Here is a 24,082-nt window from a genome sequence, read left to right on the forward strand (position 1 = left end):
CACACTGTCGAAATACCATTTGACCCAGCCATCCCATTACTGGGTATATACCCAAAGGATTATAAATCATGCTGCTATAAAGACACATGCCCACGTATGTTTATTGCGGCATTATTCACAATAGCAAAGACTTGGAACCAACCCAAATGTCCAACAACGATAGACTGGATTAAGAAAATGTGGCATATATATACCATGGAATACTATGCAGCCATAAAAAAGGATGAGTTCATGTCCTTTGTAGGGACATGGATAAAGCTGGAAACCATCATTCTCAGCAAACTATCGCAAAGACAAAAAACCAAACACCACATGTTCTCACTCATAGTTGGGAATTGAACAATGAGAACACATGGACACAGGAAGGGGAACATCACACACCGGGGCCTGTTGTGCGGTGGGGGGAGGAGGGAGGGATAGCATTAGGAGATATACCTAATGCTAAATGACGAGTTAATGGGTGCAGCACACCAACATGGTGCATGTATACATGTGTAACAAACCTGCACATTGTGCACATGTACCCTAAAACTTAAAGTATAATAATAATGATAATAATAATAATAATAATAATCACACTGTCTTAGAAGCCTGTTTAAAATGCCATTTGCCCCATCTTCTCACCTACAACACCTACAGGCTATGTCTTAGTGAGAATTTCTGTGATAGCACAAACAATAAGGATGCTTACATTAGACAGTTGTCCGACTAAAGTGATGTTTTGCCACTATTTTTAAACCACAGGGACATGAGAGTGACTAGATTCTTCCCCTCCCTGATTTATAGCCTGTCTGCTCAGCTCATCAGAAATCCCCTTCATCTTTAGATCTTTATGTAAAGTGTGGTTGAAAATAGATCCAGTAAAGCCAACACAGGGAACTTTTTTTTTTTAAAGCCTGTACTTACTAATTATCTTATATATTTGAAGAAAACCTGGTCATCTCATTTAATATGACCATATCAGAATTGCAGCATGTCTCAGAAAAAAAACATAGATCATGATTTTTTTCTTCTCTTTGTGAATTAACAACAAAAATGTTTATAGTTTCCAAGTGGCAATTAGATACCACCACAAAGCCACAGTTGATAACACCATCAGTCTTTGGTTCTCAAAATGTGTAATAAACCCAACGAAAGGACTTGGTGTAAGATTTCTGATAATAATGCTACTTGTATTCAATATTCAGTATTCTGCCAATGTTTGTCATGTAAGGATGGCTGCCTTCTTTAAAGCCTTCCTTCTGGAAAGGCAATTAGGTTTAAGGTGTATTTCTTTTGGTCTTCCTGACAACACCGAGGTGGCCATTATTAACATGATAACCTTGTGGATGAGCAAACAGAGGCTCAAGGGGGTCTAAGGGTTTTACTGAAGTCACATAGCAGGGAAGGGGTGGACCTGAGGCTTCCCCTCTGAGCTGGTGCTCACTTCAACGCTCCTAGAACTGTGTCTCTAGCCTGTGAAGCTCTCTGATCCGCAGCCTCTTTCCCTTTTATTTTATTGCTGCAAAAGGTAGTTAGGCAAACCAGACCCACTTTTCCTTTGCTTCATGCAATGGAGTTTCATTCAGCAAAGTGGGAAGGAAGTAAGGATGCCTCTCTTGGGCATTGTTGAGCTTCTGGACATCCTCCCCTTCCCTGTCGTGCCCTGGGCCAGGGCGTGGTGAAAGTTCTCTCCCCATCCTGGGTGGCAGGACAGGCTGCCACATGGCGTGTTGCTGTTCCAGCCCAGGCAATGTGTATTGAGGACTTGTGTGGGAAGATTTGGGAAGCTATGCAAACAAGGAACTAAGTTCTCCAACATGTTTTCAATCTTGGCTTTGTTTCATATCTGAGAAATGTTTTGGTAAATTTGTTTTTATATTAAAGAAAAACCAAAACTCTAGAGTCTGATGCCCAGAAACTGAACTTGCTTTGGAGGACAGGGGACAAGGGAACATGGGATTAGAAATTTAATTCTATAAACTCTTAAGAGAGGCTGTAATAATAGGATGAACGTATATTTTGATGACTTTTTTCTTAAATCTAGCCATCACCCAGTCTCCCCCTTTGCAGCCCCCACAGCATTGATTCCTGAGGGCTTGAGCCCTCCGTGGTGATGTTTTGTTCTTTGTTACTTCAATCAGCTTGCCTGGGACCAGTGGCAGGGACCCCGGAACCTGAAGGTGCTGACAAAGATGACCTGCTGCTGTTGAGTGAGATCTTCAATGCTTCCTCCCTGGAAGAGGGCGACTTCAGCAAAGAGTGGGCCGCTGTGTTTGGAGACGGCCAAGTGAAGGAGCCAGTGCCCACTATGGCCCTGGGAGAGCCAGACCCCAAGCCCCAGACAGGCTCAGGTTTCCTTCCTTCGCAGCTTTTAGACCAAAATATGAAAGACTTACAGGCCTCGCTACAAGGTAGGTATGGTGGGGATAGAAATGGGGTTTTTTGTTTGTTCATTCTTTTTATTTTCAGTCCAAAAGTATATTTCTTCCTTCTTTGTCTTTTTTAATGTTTTCTCTATTTTTATTGACTTTTTAACTGGAGACTCAGAATCACATTCCAACTTTATATTTCAGGGTTTAAAATACATTCCTTTTCATAATTCTCCCGTGTTAACATCAAGGGTTAGATGAGTGGTTCTAAATCATATTGTCATCCTTTGATTTTAGACTTCTTGTGGCATACTTGAGAGGATCAAACTGCTTTCATGGTCAAGGCCCCGTTGACTTGGCCGCTCCGCCCTGAGTTCACCGTGTTCCCATAAGCATGCCCTCTTCCTGGGTGCTGACTGACATTGCACAGGGCTTCTTCACTCTTTTTGCACACTAAGTTTTATCTTGCATTTCTGCTCCCTTTCTGTCCTGATCCGCCTCTCCCCTGAGGACCCCCTGCTAGCTCCACTCTTCTGGTTCTGCCCGAAACAGAGGGCCAAACATTACCTCCTCAGCCACAGAAAAAACAGAGTTTCCACACTGATCAGAAGAGGTTTCTCAGGCCAGGCATGGTGGCTCATGCCTGTAATCCCAGCACTTTGGGAGGCCAAGGTGAGAGGATCACTTGAGGTCAGGAGTTTGAGACCAGCCTGGCCAACAATGGTGGAAGCCCGTCTCTACTAAAAATACAAAAAAAAAAAAAAACTTAGGTAGGCATGATGGCACATGCCTATAATCCCAAATCCCAATTACTCAGGAGGCTGAGGCAGGAGAATCGCTTGAACCCAGGAGGCAAAGTTACAGTGAGCCAAGATCGTGCCACTGCACTCCAGCCTGGGCAACAGAGTGAGACTCTGTCTGAAAAAATAAAAAAATGCTGGAGGGGTTGTCAACATCGGTAAGGGTTCAAGGTACACCAACCAAGTGCTGGCTGAGAATTGCTAGCATTGGAACACATTGGTTGACAGTGTAAAGCCTGAAACTCATGTTGAAATTTAAATTTTTGAGTTTCTAAACACACAGGCTTCTGAAAGGAAACCATTTTTTAGTATTTCAACACTTTTTCCTTCTTTCATGTGACTTTAATTGTAAAACAGGAATCACTTAAGAAATTATCAAACTGTTTTGGTTTTTCTATGAATTTAGGCTGTCTCCCTAATAAACAACATGTTTTTCTGGTACTTAAAGCTGAGAACAAAATGGTAAAGCTGGAACAATTAAGTAATTATGGGCTATTAAAACCTCAGGTCTTTGGAGATGAGATCATGGACACAAGAGTTGGTGGGCAAGACAAAAAAAAAGTCTTTTTTTTTTTAATGAAATACATGACTCCTTTTATCTTCCTTTGGGAGTCTTGTTTCATAGCCATTTCATTTATTTGCAGTAATGGAGGTAGAGATAGCAGGGATAAATGAAATCCAAAAATGTTTCTCCACCCTGAGTTTCACCCCAGGTTTCACCACCTCATTCATGGGAGCTGCAAATGAGTAAGGCTGCCAACTGACTAGAGTTTCATCCCCACCCACCTGTGGTGGAGGTGCTAACAAGCCCTGAGAGAGTCGAGGCAGAGCCCAGATCCTCAAGTGATATCTTAGGGCTGCTGAGGACTCCCCAGCTATGTTGCAGAACGAACCTCACTCAGATCCTCAGCTTTGGAAACACAAGAGCCCCTACTACCCACAGGGAATGGTTGCAACTGTGTTGCTGCTTAGCCAGGGTGGCTGAGTGTCAGTCATCGTAAGAGCCCATGCACACACATCAGCAGACAGCCAAGAAGTCAGAGCTCCTCGCCCACTTCCTGAGCAGGCAAAGTGAGAGAAGCTCATCTCAGTGCCCACGGTGGGGCTGCCAGACTGTGCCTGAGAGCTATGACAAGGGCAGTGGCCATGGGGAATTGCACTTTAGCCTTGCCCCATATACATGGGAAAGGCACCAAACCACACTGAGGTCCAAGGAGGGAGGTGTTCTGAGAGGGAGAGAGAAACACAAGCTCATGCTATGGAAAGAGAAACAGGAACTGCAAAGGGAGGCCATTTGTTACTCAGGCCAACAAAATCTCATTTGAGGTTGCCATCCTACTAGCACTTTAGCAAGTCTCTCATTCATTCAGCCAATATTTACTGAGTCCCACTGTGTGCCAGGCACTGGGAATTCAGCTGAGGACAAAACAGACAAGGCTGTCTGCTGTCCTGGAACTCACATTGTAACAGGATGCAGACAGGCAGTGAATAATAAGCATAATAATAAGCAAATCGCACAGTAGGCTAGAAAGTGATCAATGTTAGGGAGAAAAGGAAAAAGTAGAGCCTGGGGATAATGGAGTGTTGGGGCTGTCAGGGTAGCAGGTCAGGCTGCAGAGCTGAATAGGTTCTTACTGGGAAGATGAGATCTGAGCAGAGACTTGCAGGAGGTGAGAATGAACCATGTGGAGCTCTGGGCAGAGGGAACAACCTGTGCCAGTGCCCTAAGGTGAGGACGTGCCTGGCACAGTGAAGGGTCTTCAGGAAGGACACTTGGCTGGAGCCGACTAAGCAAGGGGGAGGGGTGCTCAGAGGATGCAGAGGCGGAGGCCAGGCCACACAGGGATTCATAGCTGTTGGAAGAATTTAGACCTTTTTTCAGCCCAAGTAAAATTGGGAGCCATCACAGGATCTTGAGCCAAAGAGAAACATGATCTGATTTCCTATTTAAAAGGGTCATTCTGTCTGCTAGAAGTTTTATTTCCTCTGCTGGGATTCTATCAAGGTCAGTGTTAAAGGAGTTATCACCCGGGCACGGTGGCTCACGCCTGTAATCCCAGCACCTTAGGAGGCCGAGGTGGGCAGATGGCTTGAGGTCAGGAGTTTGAGACCAGCCTGGCCAATATGGTGAAACCCTGTCTCTACTAAAAATACAAAAATTAGCTGGGTATGGTGGTGTGCATCTGTAGGTCCAGCTACTCGGGAGGCTGAGGCAGGAGAATCATTTGAACCCAGGAAGCAGAGGTTGCAGTGAGCTGAGATCACGCCACTACACTCCAGTCTGGGTGACAGAGTGAGTGAGACTCTGTCTCTAAAAAAAAAAAAAAAAAAATGTTAACTTGTAACTACTGTACTATTTCCTTTGCATGCAAACAGCTGCCAATTGAATACCTACAGAATTGAAATGATAGGAGGAAAAGAAGCCAAACCTAAGTGGTTGAAACAAGCAGACCATTCAGCTTCTGCCACACTTACAGATTCCCAGCAGGTGCTCCCAGTTCAGGGATCCTTCAACACGTGTTTGTTACAAATGAAGGATGGACATTACGCTTCCATGACTGATCATGTCAAATTCTGCCTTCTATGCTTCTATTAGGACCCTCAATCCCCTCAAAAAAGAGGAAAGGATGAATTTTAGCTTGAGATTTTTTTTTCACTGCATCCATGGCCTAGAAAATCTGCCTATACACGGCCGGGCGCGGTGGCTCATGCCTGTAATCCCAGCGCTTTGGGAGGCCGAGGTGGGAGGATCATGAGGTCAAGAGGTTGAGACCATTCTGGCCAAAATGGTGAAACCCCGTCTCTACTAAAAATACAAAAATTAGCTGGGCATGGTGGTGCGTGCCTGTAGTCCCAGCTACTCGGGAGGCTGAGGCAGGAGAATCACTTGAACCCGAGAAGTGGAGTGAGCAGAGATCATGCCACTGCACTCCAGTCTGGGCAATAGAAGGAGACTGTCTACTAAAAAAAATCTACCTATACACGTGAATAGTTATATATAATAGTTTAATGATTATTATTAAACATTGGCCACCCTATATTGAAACTGCTTCCCCTGATCAACCAGATGATCTCAAAGAGCAATTTCAATAAACCACTTCAATGACTAAGTAGTCAAACTAAACACAGAGTAGAAAATCTCACTCGGTTGGCCAGGTACTGTGGCTCACACCGGTAATCCTAGCACTTTGGAAGGCTGAGGCAGGAGGATTGCTTGAGGCCAGAAGTTTGAGACCAGCCTGGGCAATATAGTGAGTCACCATCTCTACAAAAAAAAAAAAAAAAAAATTTCTTTTAAAGTAGTTGAGCATGCTGGTGCATGCCTGTAGTCCTAGCTACTTGGGGCACTGAGGTGAGAGGATTGCTTGAGCCTGGAAGGTGGAGGTTGCAGTGAGCTGTGATCATGCCACTGCACTCTGGCTGGGGCAACACAGTGAGACCCTGTATCAAAAAACTAAAACAACCGTTTGGCATACTGGCTCAGTGAAACACTGGGGAGGAGTTCAGAGCCTGGGTTTTATATTGCAATTCCCGCCCCCCCCTCACTCTGAAGCTGGTGGTCAGGTCCCTTCAGTTCTCTGGGCCTTTACCTCTTATCTGTAAAATGAGGTCTTGGACTTAGCTTCTTATCCCTGTGTTATCTTCTTATCCCTTGGTTAGTTCCCACTGCAGAGATGCTGAGGTCTAAAATTGTATGATTCAGTGAATCTGTGGTTTGTAGATGGTAAAATAACAGCCAGCACTCAGTGTGGCACATGCTATGTGCCAAGAACTGTCCTGTGTGCTTTTCACATGGATGAATTTTAATCCTCACCGTACCCTTCCCAGCCAGCTACTGTTATCCGTTTTATTGCCTGGGAAACTGAGGAACAGTGGTTAAGTGATGTGCCCAAGATCACACTCCTGTTAACGGGCAGGCCGGATTTTGAGCCCAGGCAGCCTGACTCCAGAATCCGTGCCTTTCACCATTCCCTTCTCTGGCCTCTCAGTACAGTCTCTGATAGCAAAATGGATTTCCCAGTGGGGCTCTTCAGACCTCTGTTTGGAAGCCGTCAGAGGGGCAGGACTTGTAATGACACCCTGGCCTGGGCATCCTGGTTGCACACAGGGATAGAGATATTTGGGGAGCCATAAAGGAGGAATGGGTATGGGAGACAGAGGCTAAGTCCGCACAAAATTGAATGATGTTCCAGAATAGAATATTTGAAATTGAGATTGTCCTAGGAAATCTTGTTCCTGTGTGCCAGCAGCTACATTCACTCTGGCACACTCCTGCTGCGTCTCAGGTTTTCCTGGCTCTCCGTGAGAGACTGGGGCACCGAGTCCTCAGGGACAGGCACCAGGACTGAAGTGCAAGCTCTGGGCCACCTCCCCAGCTCCCTCACCCCCTCTCACAATCCACATTTCCCCCTCCTCTTCCACCTTCATCTCTTCAGTTTCCTCCTCTGTCATCTCCCTGGATTCTCCCCTGCTTTTCTACCTCTCTTCTTCGACCTCTCTCCTCGTTCTGTCCCCAGTCCCCTGGGGAAATGGAGAGGAAGGGGGATTTGGAGAACAGTGGCATCCTCTTTTCCTCCTACTTTAAGCTCTAAGAGTCTGAAACAAAGGAATGCATGTAGAATCAAGTTGTGCTGAAAATGAGAAGATGAAGTTAATTTTAGCTGGGATTTCTAAGAGTGTCTGAAGTTATCAGCATGGTAGGGGGTGGGGGTTCCTCTGCCATGCAGTGATGAGAAAATTGTGCCTTCCCAAGGCCTCTTTGTGTGAGTAGGAGGAGAGCCAGCCAGAGAGGCCACCTGAGCTGGAGACAGGCAATGCTGAGAGGCCTCAGAGTCGATGTTCTCAATTCTCTACCCATTTCCAAAATTTAGAAGTAGACACTAATACTAGAAAGATTACCAGCTGCTCAAATAAATGCATCAGGACATCTTTTAATTTAGGACTCTGCAAACCGAAGTTAGGAATCTTGTTCCAAATTCCCAAAAACATACAGCCTTGTGTTCCTTCACGGTATTCTTTTGTTTTTCCGAATTCTGAGATGCCGTTGCCATTTAGATGGATTTCCATTTAAGGCTAATATAATGTCAGGCTTCGGGTTATCTCCTTTTCACCTTTCCTCAAACAGTGCTCACTTCCTGCCATTCCTGGCTTAGCCTGGCTCCAGGTAATTGACATTCCCAGTACTCAGAATCACGTGAGGGAAAAGACCATGGGGTGTATTTATAGTTTGAATGCAGAGCAGGCACTCTCAGCACAAGGCAATGGAATGGAGTTCCACCAAAGTGCAGCACTTCCTATGCCTGCTGAGGAGCATTTGCAGGTCTTGGAGCTCTGCAGAATTTAGTCCACAGAAGGAACTTTGATCTACTCCACACCTGTTTTATAGAACAGGGAATCAAGGATCCCCAGAAAGGCCTTGTGACCTGCTTAGTTGTTGCAGTTGTTCCACCATTTGAATAAGGTCTAAACTCCTCAGCATGGCTTATAAGGTCCTTTAGGACACGACTGTCTCCTCACTGTCCACACCTCCCACATCTTAGCTTAGCTGTCTTTGTGGCATTGTTTCCCTGGAGAACCGCGTGTGCTATCAGTATGCCCGACTCCAGCCATATTACACTTCAGTGCACCCGTCTGTCCCCACCATGGGGTCTTGGCACATCCTCTCCCTTCTCCTTAGAGCGTGCCACTCACCTATGCAGCATGCTGCTTGTCTTACCTGGCTAACTTCTCATCCTTCAGTGTCTCAACTCCACTGTCATCTCACTGAGGAGCCTTCCTTGAGTCCCCCCATCCCCAGCAGTCAGGGTGTTTCTGCTCCCCACGTCCACGACAACCTGTACTTAATCATTCCTCTCCCCTTACCTTATTGTAAAATGGATTCACTTTATTTTAACTTTTAATTTCTATGGGAATAGTAGATGTCTGTATTTATGGGGTATGTGAGATATTTTGATACAGGTGTGCAACGTGTAATAATCACATCAGGGTAAACGGGGTGTTCATCACCTCAAGCGTTTCTCATTTCTTTGTGTTACACACATTCCAATTATACTCTTTGGGTTATTTTTAAATGTACTATAAATTATTGTTGACTGCAGTCACCCTGTCATGCCATCAAATGCTAGATCATATTTATTCTAACTCTATTTTTGTACCCACTAACCATCCCTACTACTCCCACGCCTGCCACCCTCTCCAGCCTCTGGTAACCATCATTCTACTTTCTCTTTCCATGAATTGAATTGTTTTCATTTTTAGCTCCCACAAATGAGTAAGAACATGCAAAGTTTGTCTTTCTGCGCTTGGCTTAGTTCACTTAACATAATGTCTTCCAGTTCCATCCAGGTTGTTGCAAATGACAGGATCTCATTCTGATTCCATTTTCTGTCTCTTGCTCTAGGTTGTCATGGGAACAGGGCCCATATTTATGTTGCTCACCATCGTATTTCCAGAACACAGCTCAGTGCCTGGAATACAGTAAATGTTCAAAAGTACTTGCTGGCTGGCTGGCTGGCTGGCTGGCTGGCTGGCTGGATGGATGGATGGATGGCAGGCAAGAAGTGGGGGAGAGGACAACTGACAAATGACACTAGATGAAAAGAAACCAGTCCTAAAATGAGAACCCTTGAAGATGATGTCCTCCGGGGTTAGTCCTGCCATCTGCTTAGCTTACAAACTCCTAGATTCAGCTTAAGTTTACTGAGGGCCTGCTCTCTAGTCTCTCTCCTACCTGGTTTCATCTACAAGATCCCATTTTATCCAAACAACCCCCAAATGAAGCAGGACATTTTATCTACCCCTTGCAGGCATGCAAACTAGGCCTGAGGGGGAACTGTGGGTGTCAGGATGGTGCTTGGCCACGTGGTTGTGGTGTTCCCACTCTCCCCTTCACAGGCAGCCCCACCGCAGAGCTCTCCAGGCTGTGATCCCCGCCCAGACCTGGGCTTCGGCTCTCCCCGCTGGTAAATGACACCCATGGCAAAGCGCAGCTCTGGGCGGTGTCCTTTGGCTTCACTTGCTGCTGTAGCTGGCCAGCCTTATGCCTGGCTGATTTAGATTTTCCTTTACGTAAGTAAGGGGGGCAGCTTTGCTCTAATAAAATTTTATTTGTTTCCTGCAAATGGGTAGCACATTTGATATACCAAAGGATCCTGAAAGCTAGGGTAGTCATTTTGTTCACAGAACTCAGTGCCCTGGTTGCTCACTCTTCACCACCCCTCTCCTGACAGAACTACTCTGAGATGGGCTGACATCTTTCTAGCCACACCTTCATGTTAAAAATGCCTCAGCCAACTCGCACCAGCTAGAGAACAGTTGATGGCAATTATGGGAATATTAGCAACACTAAGTTCTCTTTAAATAGCATTTTTTCCTGACAGAAGCCAAGACATTTGAAATCTGGCTTGGCATTCAATCCATAATTACCCTCATTGCACCCTTCCCCTAAATAATTTCCAAAGTGATATGAATGAGGTTGGAACTGTAGCTGAGCTTAGTGTTTGCTTTTTTTCCCATAAATAGTTGGTGTCATAGACATACTATTTTATCTCTTCATGCGCATGTAGTCGAATTGTTAGACTGATGCTTAATAATTGTTCTGAGAAAAGAATGTGACTTGGCAAACTGGCTGTTGTTTCTGCTTCACACCACGGGGAAAGGGAATAATGATACCCTGTGTGTGTTTGTGAACATTCTGAGGTGTACTGTTCCCATCATCTTAGCTCCCAAAGAGGGGCTGTCTTCAGGCTTTATGATCTTCACGTCCTCTGCTGCAGAGAAGCCCCCAAATCCATGGATTCTAGGTGTTCATTGTATGGTTCATGAGTGTTTTAGGTGAACAATATTTAAAAATCCATACTTACAAAGGAATTCAAGTAGAAGATATCTGTTTTGTCTATAAAGGAATCTGCCATTATCATCTTTGAAATCACATGTTTGAAAATATAATTTGTATTCCTGGGTCCTCTTATTAATTTTTTATCTTGGAGATGCATTCTCACTCTGTCACTCAGGCTGGAGTACAGTGGCACGATCTCGGCTCACTGCAACCTCCGCCTTCCGGGTTCAAGCGAATCTCCTGCCTCAGCCTCCTGAGTAGCTGGGATTACAGGTGCCCACCACCACACCCGGCTAATTTTTGTCTTTTTAGTAGAGACAGGGTTTCACCATGTTGGCCGGGCTGGTCTTGAACTCCTGACCTCAAGTGATCTGCCTGCTTTGGCTTCCCAAAGTGCTGGGATTACAGACGTGAGCCACCACACGCGGCCTCTGGGTTCTTTTAAAGTATGACTTGATACACAGATGTTTCATTTATTTATAGCTTTTCAAGAACACGCACATTACATGATAGGAAGTGAGTTCCATTTTGACATATAAATTGATTTCTGCCTCCTTTTAGGAATGCGTTCATGTCATACTTTGAAAAATATAATGCTTTGAGTCTGCCTCTTTTTTCCAGTGTTCTCTGCAGCTGAGTGTCGTGCATATTTTTGAAATGGGAAGAGTTATCTTGTTTGAGTTCGCACCGTGTTGCATAGCGTACAGAGATCAGGGAGGGGTTTCTACTCATCACCTGGCTTTACTGAGTCAGTTCAAGTTCTCTCTGGAAGTTCCTGGCCCTCCAGGAACTCTGTCAGAGGACAATAGGATCGAAGAGCATAAAGCTGCAAGATTTGGAGTCAGCTGCCTGGGAGTGTGGGGTCCTGAAGTGGGCCCCTCTGATTCTTAGAAGAACCTCTCTCCTAGTCCTCACACTGGCCCGAAAGGCATCCTGTGATTCTAATCGAAATGGTGACCTAGGCAGCCTCAGAGACCAGCTGAGGAAGTGCTTCCCGAACTTTTACTTACATAACAATCACTTGAGTGTTTGCTAAAATCTTCCTGGGCTCTACCTGCAGGGATTCTGATTCAGTAGGTCAGCATTGGCTTGTGAACTTGAATTTCTAACCAACACATAGGTGATGCCCATGCCTCTGTTGAGGGCACACATTGTGAGAACCATGGTTCTGAGAGACTGAGGGCAAGCTGCAGGGGTTAGGGGAAAGGTGGCATGGGCTCTGGAGGACAGGTGGGTCTTGGGTACACTTAGTGTTGGAGAAGGATTGCAGGAAAGGGTGACAGTTACCAGTTAGATTCAATACTTCTCAGCTTTTCTATGATCAGCATTATTAGGCACACACAGAAACCACAACTTTAACTTTCCACATTTACCACTATTTTATGTGATTTGGGTCTAGAAGGAAAATGGTCAGGGGCCAATTTTCTAAGAACCAGGGAGGTTATGTTATTCCTGGATTACACCAAATACTGGTCATCTAAAAACATTGTTTTATTGCAGTATAATTTATATGCCAAAAATTCACCCATTGTAAGAGAACAGCTCAAGGATTTCTGGTAACTTTATATTGTGCAGCCTTCACCACAGTCCAGTGTTAGAACATTTCCACGGTCCCAGATAGCTCCCTCCAAGTCTAGTACTTTTGATTGTTTGTGAATTCTGTTATGTATATGTTCAAATACCTTTCCAATGAATAACAATGCCTTTTAGAACTCTTTGTATTTTTTCATTGTTCTAGATTCAATAAATAGGTCACAGGCCACCTGTTTCATTAAGTTAGTCTTAATAAATAAGTTCGTGAGGTTTGTGCCATTTGCCTAAAATGAAATACTTCAACCAGTGAGTATTATTATAATACTGAATATGTGCCAGGTACTGCTTTGCCATCTCTTAAAATAATGCTTTAGAAGTATACTTCTCACTGTTTAAAAGAGTACTCTGTTTATGTTTATGCAATAGTAACGTATTTGAACACCCATTGTGTAGCATTCAGTGCACTAAAGGATATAAAGATGAATAATACATTGTCCCTGGCTTCCAGGGGCTCAGGACTCTAGGAAATGAGATGAAAGTGTAAACTAAGAAATAGAGTATAATTCTATAATGAAGTCCACTGGAAAGTGTAAAGCTTAGAATGGCAGAGTGAACAAGTGGCATTAAATCCTATACTCTTTGTGCCATATACTGAGTGGCATTCTTGCTCTGGACATTGGTTTCACTGCCTCATCTAAACTCTGCCTTCCAAACATGATCTCTCTTGAGAGCCTTATCAGATACAAATCTTTTCCTTAAAAAACACTGTGACCAGAGTATCCCAATAAAAGGATACAGTTTTAAGCATAATGATCCCAACAGTGATGCATCCTCTGATGGTCTACATTTTATAGTGAGAATCAACAATCCATTTAATCAGCAAACATCTACCTGTGCTGTGTTAAGTATTTTGGAGCAAATTGAAAAACAAAAAATTCCTTGTCTCATTGAAAGGTAAGACTTGCATATATAGAATGAAAGCAGAGGTGCAAAGAAGCTTATGGTAAAGTTCTACTTTAAATATGAGTCATGCCAAAACCTCCAGGATAGACAGTAAATGCTGTGTGGAACTAGGTTTGCTGGCCCTAAAACAGGAGTGCTGAATGCCTCTTAACCATTCTGGGGCAGGCAGGGCACAAGGGGCATTATAGAACATGTGGTTGGGTTATACAAGGTGTATTAGTCCGTTTTCACACTGCTATTAATATAAAGAACTGCCCAAGACTGGATAATTTATGAAGGAAAGGGGTTTAATTGACTCACAGTTCAGCATGACTGGGGAGACCTCAGGAAACTTACAATCATGGCAAAGATGAAGGGGAAGCAAAGTATGTTCTTCACAAGGAGGCAGGAAGGAGAAGTGTGGAGCAAATGGGGAAGAGCTCCTTATAAAACCATCAGATCTCGCGAGAACTCACTATCAGGAGAACAGCATGGGAGAAACCATCCCCATGATTCAGTTACCCCCACCTAGTCTCTCCCTTGACACATGGGGATTATGGGGATTACAGTTCAAGGTGAGATTTGGGTGGGGACACAAAGCCTAACCATATCACAAGCCAAATACCATTGTAAGGGGGAGGCATAAGTTAACGAGGGGTTTCTTTCCCCCTCATATATTTGGACTGGACTGTCATTTACTTATCTGTATTAAGTAAATCTCCCAATTTAAATTAGCTGTGTAGAAAATAAAAGGACTGGATCATATTGGAAGTTGAGAAGATGTGCAGTTACTAGTCCTATTGCTTCATTTAATGGTGTTCTCCCTTTTAAGCTTTTCCCCATTTGTGACAGAAAAACAAGGCACCTGCTTTCCTTAGAACACCGTTGATAATCTTTGGTATGATCATGAAACGATTGTGCTTGAGAAGAAAAATGGGCATAAATAAAGCTAAAAAGCAAAGATGCTTTATCCATAGCAATAGTTTATTTGCTTTTCAGAATCTAACCTTTTCCTTCATTTTTCATATTTTTGGATTGGGTTCGATGATGCATATCTCCTATCTCCTCAAATGTATTCCAGTATGAGGAACATGGGAGAAATGTCTTATTTTTATTCGGAGGCAACCATGGTTGAGAACCATGGATGTAGCCATCAACTGGTGGGTCCATGTGACTTCTTCACTAGATCTGACATGCTCTGGTTTTGAATATTAGACTGGTCAGAGAGCAGTGTCAATCCCCCTCCTACTCCATGGCCAGTACCAAAGACAAGCAGTCCAAATGACAACAGCCCTGCAGTGAAAGGTAATTACAGCATTTTATCTCTCTGAAATGACAGCTGCCTTCCTTTCCAGTGGCCTAACCTGTTTTCTGTACTACTTTGCTAATTTCCATTTGAACATCTAGGGCTCAAAGCAGGGCTATGAGATGGAGAATTTTGAATAATCCCAGAAATTACATTCTGACTTCTTTTTCTGGCTTAATGTCCTCATTCATAATTCCCTTTATCGAATTGTACCTAATGTGGATGAGTCAAATATCTACATGTGGTTGGGTGGTCCCCAAGTTTGGTTGGAAATACCAAGGTATGAAAGGCCTCTGAGGCTTGCTATTTTTAGCCAAAAATACCATTGCCACCACCAAATAGGGCATTTAATTTGTGCTCCTCAGAAAGGGCCAGGTTTCATAGTTGTCAAAAGAGGTCGTTTCAAGTTCATGAGATCTGTTCTCTTTTGGGACAGGTCCCCCAAGGGAGCCTCTGCTCGACTGAAGATATCATCTGTGTTTGCAGCTCTAGCTCTGTTTCTTTGGTATCACTGACTTTCTCTTGTTGGCCACAGGAAGTTAAACGAAGTGTCTACTCCATTATCATCAAAAAGTGTTCCCATGATGCTCTTTTAAGTGTTATGCAAATAAGTTGCACCTGCTTTGTCTCCAACAGTGGCTGCCTGGGGAATGTGAGGATTGTCCCAAAGCACAATCACTGGCTCCTCCCGGCAAGGCCATGATAACGCTCAGAAGACCTCCTGAGACCCTTGAGGAGGTTAGAAGGAAGGGGAAACAAGCGTGTAGCATATTTTCACTACAGTCATCTTTAAGATATTTTGATATCCCCTAGCAAGAATAGAGATAGGCTAATCCAGCGAAATCAGTCATGCCCCATACAGTTTCCTTGGGCCATCTCCTTCATGACTAAAGACAGATGAGTGACTCCCTTTTTTTAGGCAGTACCATGCCCACTCCCCCTCCAGCTAAGCTATAGTGAGCTCTCTTGTCTCTGATAATCATATCAAGATAAACCAGATGATTCCAGGGCTAATTGCACATGGAATTCAATGTTACATAGTAATAACTTGCATATTACCAACAAGTCTTGATATAGTTTTCTCACCATCATAGATACACTGATTTTTACATGTAGATACATTGATATCTACAAAAGACTTTTTTTACAAAAAGAGAAAGGGAGGGGAATCAGAAGTATAAAGTGATCAGTACACTATCTTAGCATTTCAGTGCCATTTTGATGAAAGGATCAAAGGCCCTGTTTATATTGATATAATCCCATTGCCTCTATCCCCTCACTAACCAGTTTTAGCAACTTGTCCTACCAATACTTTCTGAGACTCTTTTCAGCCAAATGGCAATCACATTCCTAGCTGCTCTCAGCTAGAAGGATCACCCATCAGAGACATTTTCTTCATGTTTCTGACACTCCCACCTGTTGGAGAAGAAAAAAAAAATACAGGTCATCCAAGCCAATGAACTTAGATTCTCATGTGGAATGATTTATGTATTTTAAACAAAGCCTTCATCTTATTTAGAAATCACTTGTGTGAGGCACTCTTTTGAAAATGTTCTCCAAATGGATAAATTCCTCAACACATACACCCTCCCAAGACTAAACCAAGAAGAAGTTCAATCTCTGAATAGACCAATAACAGGAGCTGAAATTATGGCAATAATCAATAGCTTACCAACCAAAAAAAGTCCAGGACCAGATGGGTTCACAGCCGAATTCTACCAGAGGTACAAGGAGGAGCTGGTACCATTCCTTCTGAAACTATTCCAATCAATAGAAAAAGAGGGAATCCTCTCTAACTCATTTTATGAGGCCAGCATCATCCTGATACCAAAGCCTGGCAGAGACACAACAAAAAAAGAGAATTTTAGACCAATATCCTTGATGAACATTGATGCAAAAATCCTCAATAAAATACTGGCAAACAGAATCCAGCAGCACATCAAAAAGCTTGTCCACCATGATCAAGTGGGCTTCATCCCTGGGATGCAAGGCTGGTTCAATATACGCAAATCAATAAATGTAATCCAGCATATAAACAGAACCAAAGACAAAAACCACATGATTATCTCAATAGATGCAGAAAAGGCCTTTGACAAAATTCAACAACCCTTCATGCTAAAAACTCTCAATAAATTAGGAATTGATGGGACGTATCTCAAAATAATAAGAGCTATTTATGACAAACCCACAGCCAATATCATACTGAATGGGCAAAAACTGAAAGCATTCCCTTTGAAAACTGGCACAAGACAGGGATGCCCTCTCTCGCCACTTCTATTCAACATAGTGTTGGAAGTTCTGGCCAGGGCAATTAGGCAGGAGAAGGAAATCAAGGGTATTCAATTAGGAAAAGAGGAAGTCAAATTGTCCCTGTTTGCAGATGACATGATAGTATATCTAGAAAACCCCATTGTCTCAGCCCAAAATCTCCTTAAGCTGATAAGCAACTTCAGCAAAGTCTCAGGATACAAAATCAATGTGCAAAAATCACAAGCATTCTTATACATCAATAACAGACAAACAGAGAGCCAAATCATGAGTGAACTCCCATTCACAATTGCTTCAAAGAGAATAAAATACCTAGGAATCCAACTTACAAGGGATGTGAAAGACCTCTTCAAGGAGAACTACAAACCACTGCTCAAGGAAATAAAAGAGGATACAAACAAATGGAAGAACATTCCATGCTCATGGGTAGGAAGAATCAATATCATGAAAATGGCCATCCTTCCCAAGGTAATTTACAGATTCAATGCCATCCCCATCAAGCTACCAATGACTTTCTTCACAGAATTGGAAAAAACTACTTTAAAGTTCATATGGAACCAAAAAAGAGCCCGCATCGCCAAGTCAATCCTAAGCCAAAAGAACAAAGCTGGAGGCATCACGCTACCTGACTTCAAACTATACTACAAGGCTACAGTAACCAAAACAGCATGGTACTGGTACCAAAACAGAGATATAGATCAATGGAACAGAACAGAGCCGTCAGAAATAATGCCACATATCTACAAGTATCTGATCTTTGACAAACCTGAGAAAAACAAGAAATGGGGAAAGGATTCCCTATTTAATAAATGGTGCTGGGAAAACTGGCTAGCCATATGTAGAAAGCTGAAACTGGATCCCTTCCTTACACCTTATACAAAAATCAATTCAAGATGGATTAAAGACTTAAATGTTAGACCTAAAACCATAAAAACCCTAGAAGAAAACCTAGGCAATACCATTCAGGACATAGGCATGGGCAAGGACTTCATGTCTAAAACACCAAAAGCAATGGCAACAAAAGCCAAAATTGACAAATGGGATCTAATTAAACTAAAGAGCTTCTGCACAGCAAAGGAAACTACCATCAGAGTGAACAGGCAACCTACAAAATGGGAGAAAATTTTCGCAACCTACTCATCTGACAAAGGGCTAATATCCAGAATCTACAATGAACTCCAACAAATTTACAAGAAAAAAACAAACAACCCCATCAAAAAGTGGGCGAAGGACACGAACAGACACTTCTCAAAAGAAGACATTTATGCAGCCAAAAGACACATGAAAAAATGCTCACCATCACTGGCCATCAGAGAAATGCAAATCAAAACCACAATGAGATACCATCTCACACCAGTTAGAATGGCGATCATTAAAAAGTCAGGAAACAACAGGTGCTGGAGAGGATGTGGAGAAATAGGAACACTTTTACACTGTTGGTGGGACTGTAAACTAGTTCAACCCTTGTGGAAGTCAGTGTGGCGATTCCTCAGGGATCTAGAACTAGAAATTCCATTTGACCCAGCCATCCCATTACTGGGTATATACCCAAAGGACTATAAATCATGCTGCTATAAAGACACATGCACACGTATGTTTATTGCGGCATTATTCACAATAGCAAAGACTTGGAACCAACCCAAATGTCCAACAATGATAGACTGGATTAAGAAAATGTGGCACATCTACACCATGGAATACTATGCAGCCATAAGAAATGATGAGTTCATGTCCTTTGTAGGGACATGGATGAAATTGGAAATCATCATTCTCAGTAAACTATCGCAAGAACAAAAAACCAAACACCGCATATTCTCACTCATAGGTGGGAATTGAACAATGAGAACACATGGACACAGGAAGGGGAACATCACACTTCAGGGACTGTTGTGGGTTGGGGGGAGGGGGGAGGGATAACATTGGGAGATATACCTAATGCTAGATGACGAGTTGGTGGGTGCAGTGCACCAGCATGGCACATGTATACATATGTAACTTACTGCACATTGGGCACATGTACCATAAAACCTAAAGTATAATAATAATAATAATAATAATAATAATAATTACAATAAAAGAAAAAAAAAAAAAAACAACACAATATCAGAAGCAAATTAAAAAAAAAAAATAATAAAATAAAAAAAATGAAAGAAGCTATATGCACAAATAGGTAAACTAGAGGTTATTTATCATAGCGGAAAAATTGGAAGCAACCACTCTCTTATTTTTGAAGATTTAGGTTAAGTAAATTATGGTACATTAACAAGATGGATAATTACATGGCCATTAAAATAATACTAATTATGATGATTATGATTATGTAGCAACATGGAAACAGTTATGATATACTACAATATAAAGCTTACATGTATGCATAGAAAAGAACTGTATGTAAAAAAAAAAAAAAAAAAGAAAATGTTCTCCTCATCTGGAAAATAATTTGGCTGTATAATTGTGGTATTCAGGAAGTTAGGGCAGGTGTTTAGGTGGAAGAGCAGAAGGGAGTATTCCAATGAGGCTGAAGAGTGAGGGGAATTGACCCCCTGGGAGAAGGGAAGGCATGTCAGGGCCCTCCTTTTAACAGGAAAGGATTGAAGAAGGCAGTGACCCTGAGAGAAGAGGAGAAGCCAGGCCTGGGCGCCAAACACTTTTGGGCCTGTTGCTTTGAAGGGTAAAAAGAGTGGCCGTAATATTTCTCCTGACCCAGCAGATTTGAAAAGATTCCTCCAGCGGACGGTGGAAAGCCCCTTGCTTCCTCAGCCATTCAGTCTGATTTCTGAAATAACTATGCTATTTCCTGGTTGTGGTGAAGTGGCAGGGCCTGAGGGTTTGATCAGCTTTTCATGGGCTATGGCCATTAGTGGGGTTGGGGTGCAGGTGGGAGTTTGTTAACACAAGAGCTTGTTATTCACGGAGCTTCAGGCCCTGGTTTGGAAATGTTAACCAGCCAACCAGCCACGGGAGCTGGAATTCCTTAACTATTGTCAGAGACAGAGTGCAAAGGGATTTGTCTGATTGAACATCCTGCATTTGAAGATGACCTGGACCTGCCTGCATCCCGCATGGCAGAGGTGGATATTTGGAAGGTGGGTTTGCTCATGTTTCCTCTTCTCTCCCCAGAACCTGCTAAGGCTGCCTCAGACCTGACTGCCTGGTTCAGCCTCTTCGCTGACCTTGACCCACTCTCAAATCCTGATGCTGTTGGGAAAACCGATAAAGAACACGAATTGCTCAATGCATGAATCCGTACCCTTCGGGAGGGCACTCACATGCCGCCTCCAGCAGCTCCCCTGGGGGCTAGCAGAAGTATAAAGTGATCAGTATGCTGTTTTAATAATTATGTGTCATTTTAATAAAATGAAAGGGTCAACGGCCCTGTTTATATTGGTATAATTATTTACTCTTATTTGGTATAAAGGGTTTTCGTGTATCTCTATGTGGATCTAAATAATACAGGATTATCTAGAAGCGGTTTCCAGGCCGCCGCTCTCCTGCCTACATCCCATCATGGCTGCTGCGGTGTCACTGGGCTACCGTGAGATCCAAGTTGAAATCAGAAGCCTACTTTGATGGTAGGTTTGAATGACGTGTTCTACAGCCTCAGAGGCAGCAGGAGGCTAGCAAAGCTTAAATGCCTCCTTCTCTGCCCCCAGCCTCTGTCCCCTTTGGAGGAGGGCTGTAGGAAGATTCCCTCTTCCTGCCAAGCCACCTTCCAGTGAGCTCTGGATGAAGCTCTGGCCAACCAAAGACACTGTCCCCACAGCAGGTGCCTGGTGGGCCACGTGTTCTCACACTGGTGGAGGAGCTGGGCTTCTCTCCAAGGCACAAACCTTTCTATGGAAAGCAGCCATATTTGCAGATACCACTGTCTCCTTTTGTCCTCTTCGTGGCTGGAATTCAAAAGCATGTATTTCTGAAGCCCCTTGTGACATTGTTTTTGTTTTTTTTTTTAATTAAACAGAAAAGATATTTGACATGCAAAGTCAAGTTTATGGAGTCTGTTGTGGGGACTCAGTGATGTGCTGAGGAAAGTGCTCTGGGTGTGGGTGTGGGGGCTGGAGTGGGGCAGAGGAGAAGGATGGGTCCCAACTGCAGGCTTGAAGCTGTTGATTTGACCCCATATACCACCCAGATAAGGCAGCAGCAGGAAGGACAACATGGGGCTTGAAGGATCAGGCAGGGGTGGGAGCCACAGCTTTACATTTTGGCAGCTCGGATACTCTGTCACTATTAGAGACCCCAGAGCTGGCACGTCTCCCTGCCACACATGTCACAGGTGACCTGCTGAGGGCCCACACACATCTGTGGAAGCCCATGTATACCCCCTTTCAATGAGCTAGAGGCCCAGAGTAGGGGTGGAATCCAATACTGCCCCAGGAGTTGGTTCCACATGCTTGATTGGGCCAGGAGGTCTCTCCTGGACTCCTGCAGCTTCAGTGCCCAGCTCTGAAAGGGCTTCCTGGGGCCACTTCCTGAAACACACACACAGGAACGGCTCATGGAAGGACCTGGCCACAGCAATCACCTCCATCCCTACAAGATACCTTGGAGGACTGGAGATGGGGGATGTTGAAGATGTTCTTTCTCCGCACAGGAAAGTGCACTACAGGTGAAATGGGGCATGTTAGGGAGCTCACGGAACCCCGCTAACATCCGGGCCTACCATCAGCTATCCAGGGGGTCTCCTTTGTTAGAATCTCGTTTAGCAGATTCCTCAACCCGGCATTGGTGGGCTTTGAGGATATGAAGAGTTCAGCACCAGGGCCTCACTTTGTGAGCCTTCCCACACTCACACAGGAAGCCTTGCTGTACCCTCAGCCTCTGCTCCCCACCCTGGGCCTGTGCGTTTGCTGTGCACATCTCCTGGGATGCCATCACAACCCCACCTACCCTTCCAGAGCCTCTGCAGAGCCGACGTGCTCCACAAGGACCTCTCCAAGTGCACCCCCCAGGTCTCCTGTGAGGAACCAGCCCTCAACTCTCCATGATACTTCCTCAGTTCCTGCCGTCCCTTCCTGCCTCTCTCCCATCTCATCCAGTGACACTAGGATGGTGCTTGCCCTGGCCTCACAAGGACTGTGCTTTATGTATCTGCTTCTACCACTAGGTGCTATGACCCCAAAGAACAGTCTCCCTGTTTCTCCAAATCTCTGTCTCTCCGGCAGTCAGCACCCTGCAGTCACCTCGTCAGCAATGGATTAATGATTGTGGGAGTCAAGCTGCCCTTCATGGAATGTAGACTCAGTCCTGGTTTCATCCTGGGTCACATTTGCAGCTGTGAAAACCCTGCAACCACAGTAAGAAGATGAGGGAGGAGGCACTGACTCGCTCCGTCCAGGCTAGAGGCCCAGAGAGCTTGGTGGGGGAAAGGGTGGGACAGCAAAGGGGGTGGGGTTCATCTATTTCGAGTGGATTACTTTAAATACTAACAGGTGGCATTTAAAAGTTGCTCTTTGGGTGGAGGGGAGAGGATTGTGGTAGCTGGACAAGCTTCGCTACAAGGAAAAAGAAAGAATTGCACATGGAGGCATTTTCTCTCCAAATTTTCTTGACCTTAAAGAAAACAAAAGATTCAATTCCCTTTTCTATCTGCAATCCACTTGGCCAGCCTCTTGATCCCTTTTGATATGCATGTTTTGATCCGGGCTCATGCAAAGCCCGTGGACCACCTTTTCAGTTTAAGAAGCTGCAGCTGCTGCCTGATTCTCTTTTAAGTGGCCTGCGTGCCTGCCGGGGCAAAGGGCTTCCTCCAGGACCCACCTCCCGGACCCTCCTCAGCCACCCAAGGACTGGCCCTGGCAAGAAGAAGATAAAGGTACACTACCCTCTTCCTGTACACTCCCACTTGTCCCTCATTTTCATTTCATGATGAGAGCCTGGTCTTAATCACAGTTGCACTGAACCCTTTGGGGCGATTTAGAGAGCACCTGTTCCTGGAAAGCTTTCCTGCCAATACAGGTGGGGTGGTCTGCCAGGCTCCCTTCCCTGTCCCCCCGCCAAGATTTAAAGAATATACAAATTTAAGGGAGGGAGCCAGAGACAATTCATTTTCCTTCTTTCTTCTTTCCCCAGCTGGATTGGGCTTTTGGTGTACCTTATAGATTCATTTCCTTCAAAATGTAATTTTAGAAATATCAAGTTGATTTTTGAGCTCTGGGAAAGTGAGAAAAGCACCCGTCAGCTTCAGAATTAGAAATGCACCAACTTAGGACGAACCAGCACTTTTTGTCAGTGGTTTTTCCCAAAAAGACGTGATCTACTCAGAGTTGGCAGCCCTGGGCGGCCTGAGGCGTCAGTGGGCCTGTAGGCAGGACTTATGCATGGTGCTATTATTACCAGAGAGGGGTCCTGATCCAGACCCCAAGAGAGGGCTCTTGGACCTCATGCACAAGAAAGAATTTGGGGCGAGTCCATAGAGTAAAGTGAGAACAAGTTTATTAATAAAGTAAAGGAGGCCAGGCACAGTGGCTCACGCCTGTAATCCCAGCACTTTGGGAGGCTGAGGTGGGCAGATCACCTGAGGTCAGGAGTTTGAGACCAGCCTGGCCAACATGGTGAAATCCCGTCTCTACTAAAAGAAATTAGCTGGGTGGTGGTGGGCACCTGTAATCCCAGCTACTTAGGAGGCTAAGGCAGGAAAATTGCTTGAATCTGAGAGGCGCAGGTTGCAGTGAGCCATGATTGCTCCACTGCACTCGTCTGGGTGAAAGAGCAAAACTGCATCTCAAAAGAAAAGAAAGTAAAGGAATAAGGAATGGCTACTCCATAGGCAGAGTAGCAGCGTGGGCCGTTTGACTGAGTATACTTACAGTTATTTCTTGATTATATGCTAAACAAGGGGTGGATTATTCATGAGTTTTCTGGGAAAGGGGTGGAGATTCTCCTTTTTGGACTAATCACCTCTTTAAAGCCTCACCTCTTAATACTGTTGCAATGGCAATTAAATTTCCAACACATGAACTTTGGGGGATATATTCAAACCATAGTAGTCATGGTGGGAAATGGGCTGTGTGCCCAGCTTTTCATGCACTGGAGTCTCACCCTC

At 44.2% G+C, this 24,082-nt stretch overlaps 1 protein-coding gene across 17 annotated transcripts in view; it reads left to right on the forward strand.

Annotated features, from left to right (window-relative positions):
• Positions 1-21,019, forward strand: part of ICA1 (islet cell autoantigen 1) — a 157,594-nt gene extending 136,575 nt beyond the window's left edge. For 15 of the 17 annotated variants that reach the window (XM_024249240.2, XM_054558812.1, XM_024249247.2 and 12 more), the window contains 2 exons: positions 2,124-2,393; positions 20,158-20,430. In XM_024249240.2, coding sequence (XP_024105008.2) covers positions 2,124-2,393; positions 20,158-20,279 — 392 coding nt within the window. In that variant the 3' untranslated portion in view covers positions 20,280-20,430. 17 annotated transcript variants of the gene reach the window in all.
• The last annotated feature ends 3,063 nt before the right edge of the window (positions 21,020-24,082 follow it).

This window comes from Pongo abelii, chromosome 6 (assembly GCF_028885655.2).
Source record: "Pongo abelii isolate AG06213 chromosome 6, NHGRI_mPonAbe1-v2.0_pri, whole genome shotgun sequence".
NCBI lineage: Eukaryota > Metazoa > Chordata > Mammalia > Primates > Hominidae > Pongo > Pongo abelii.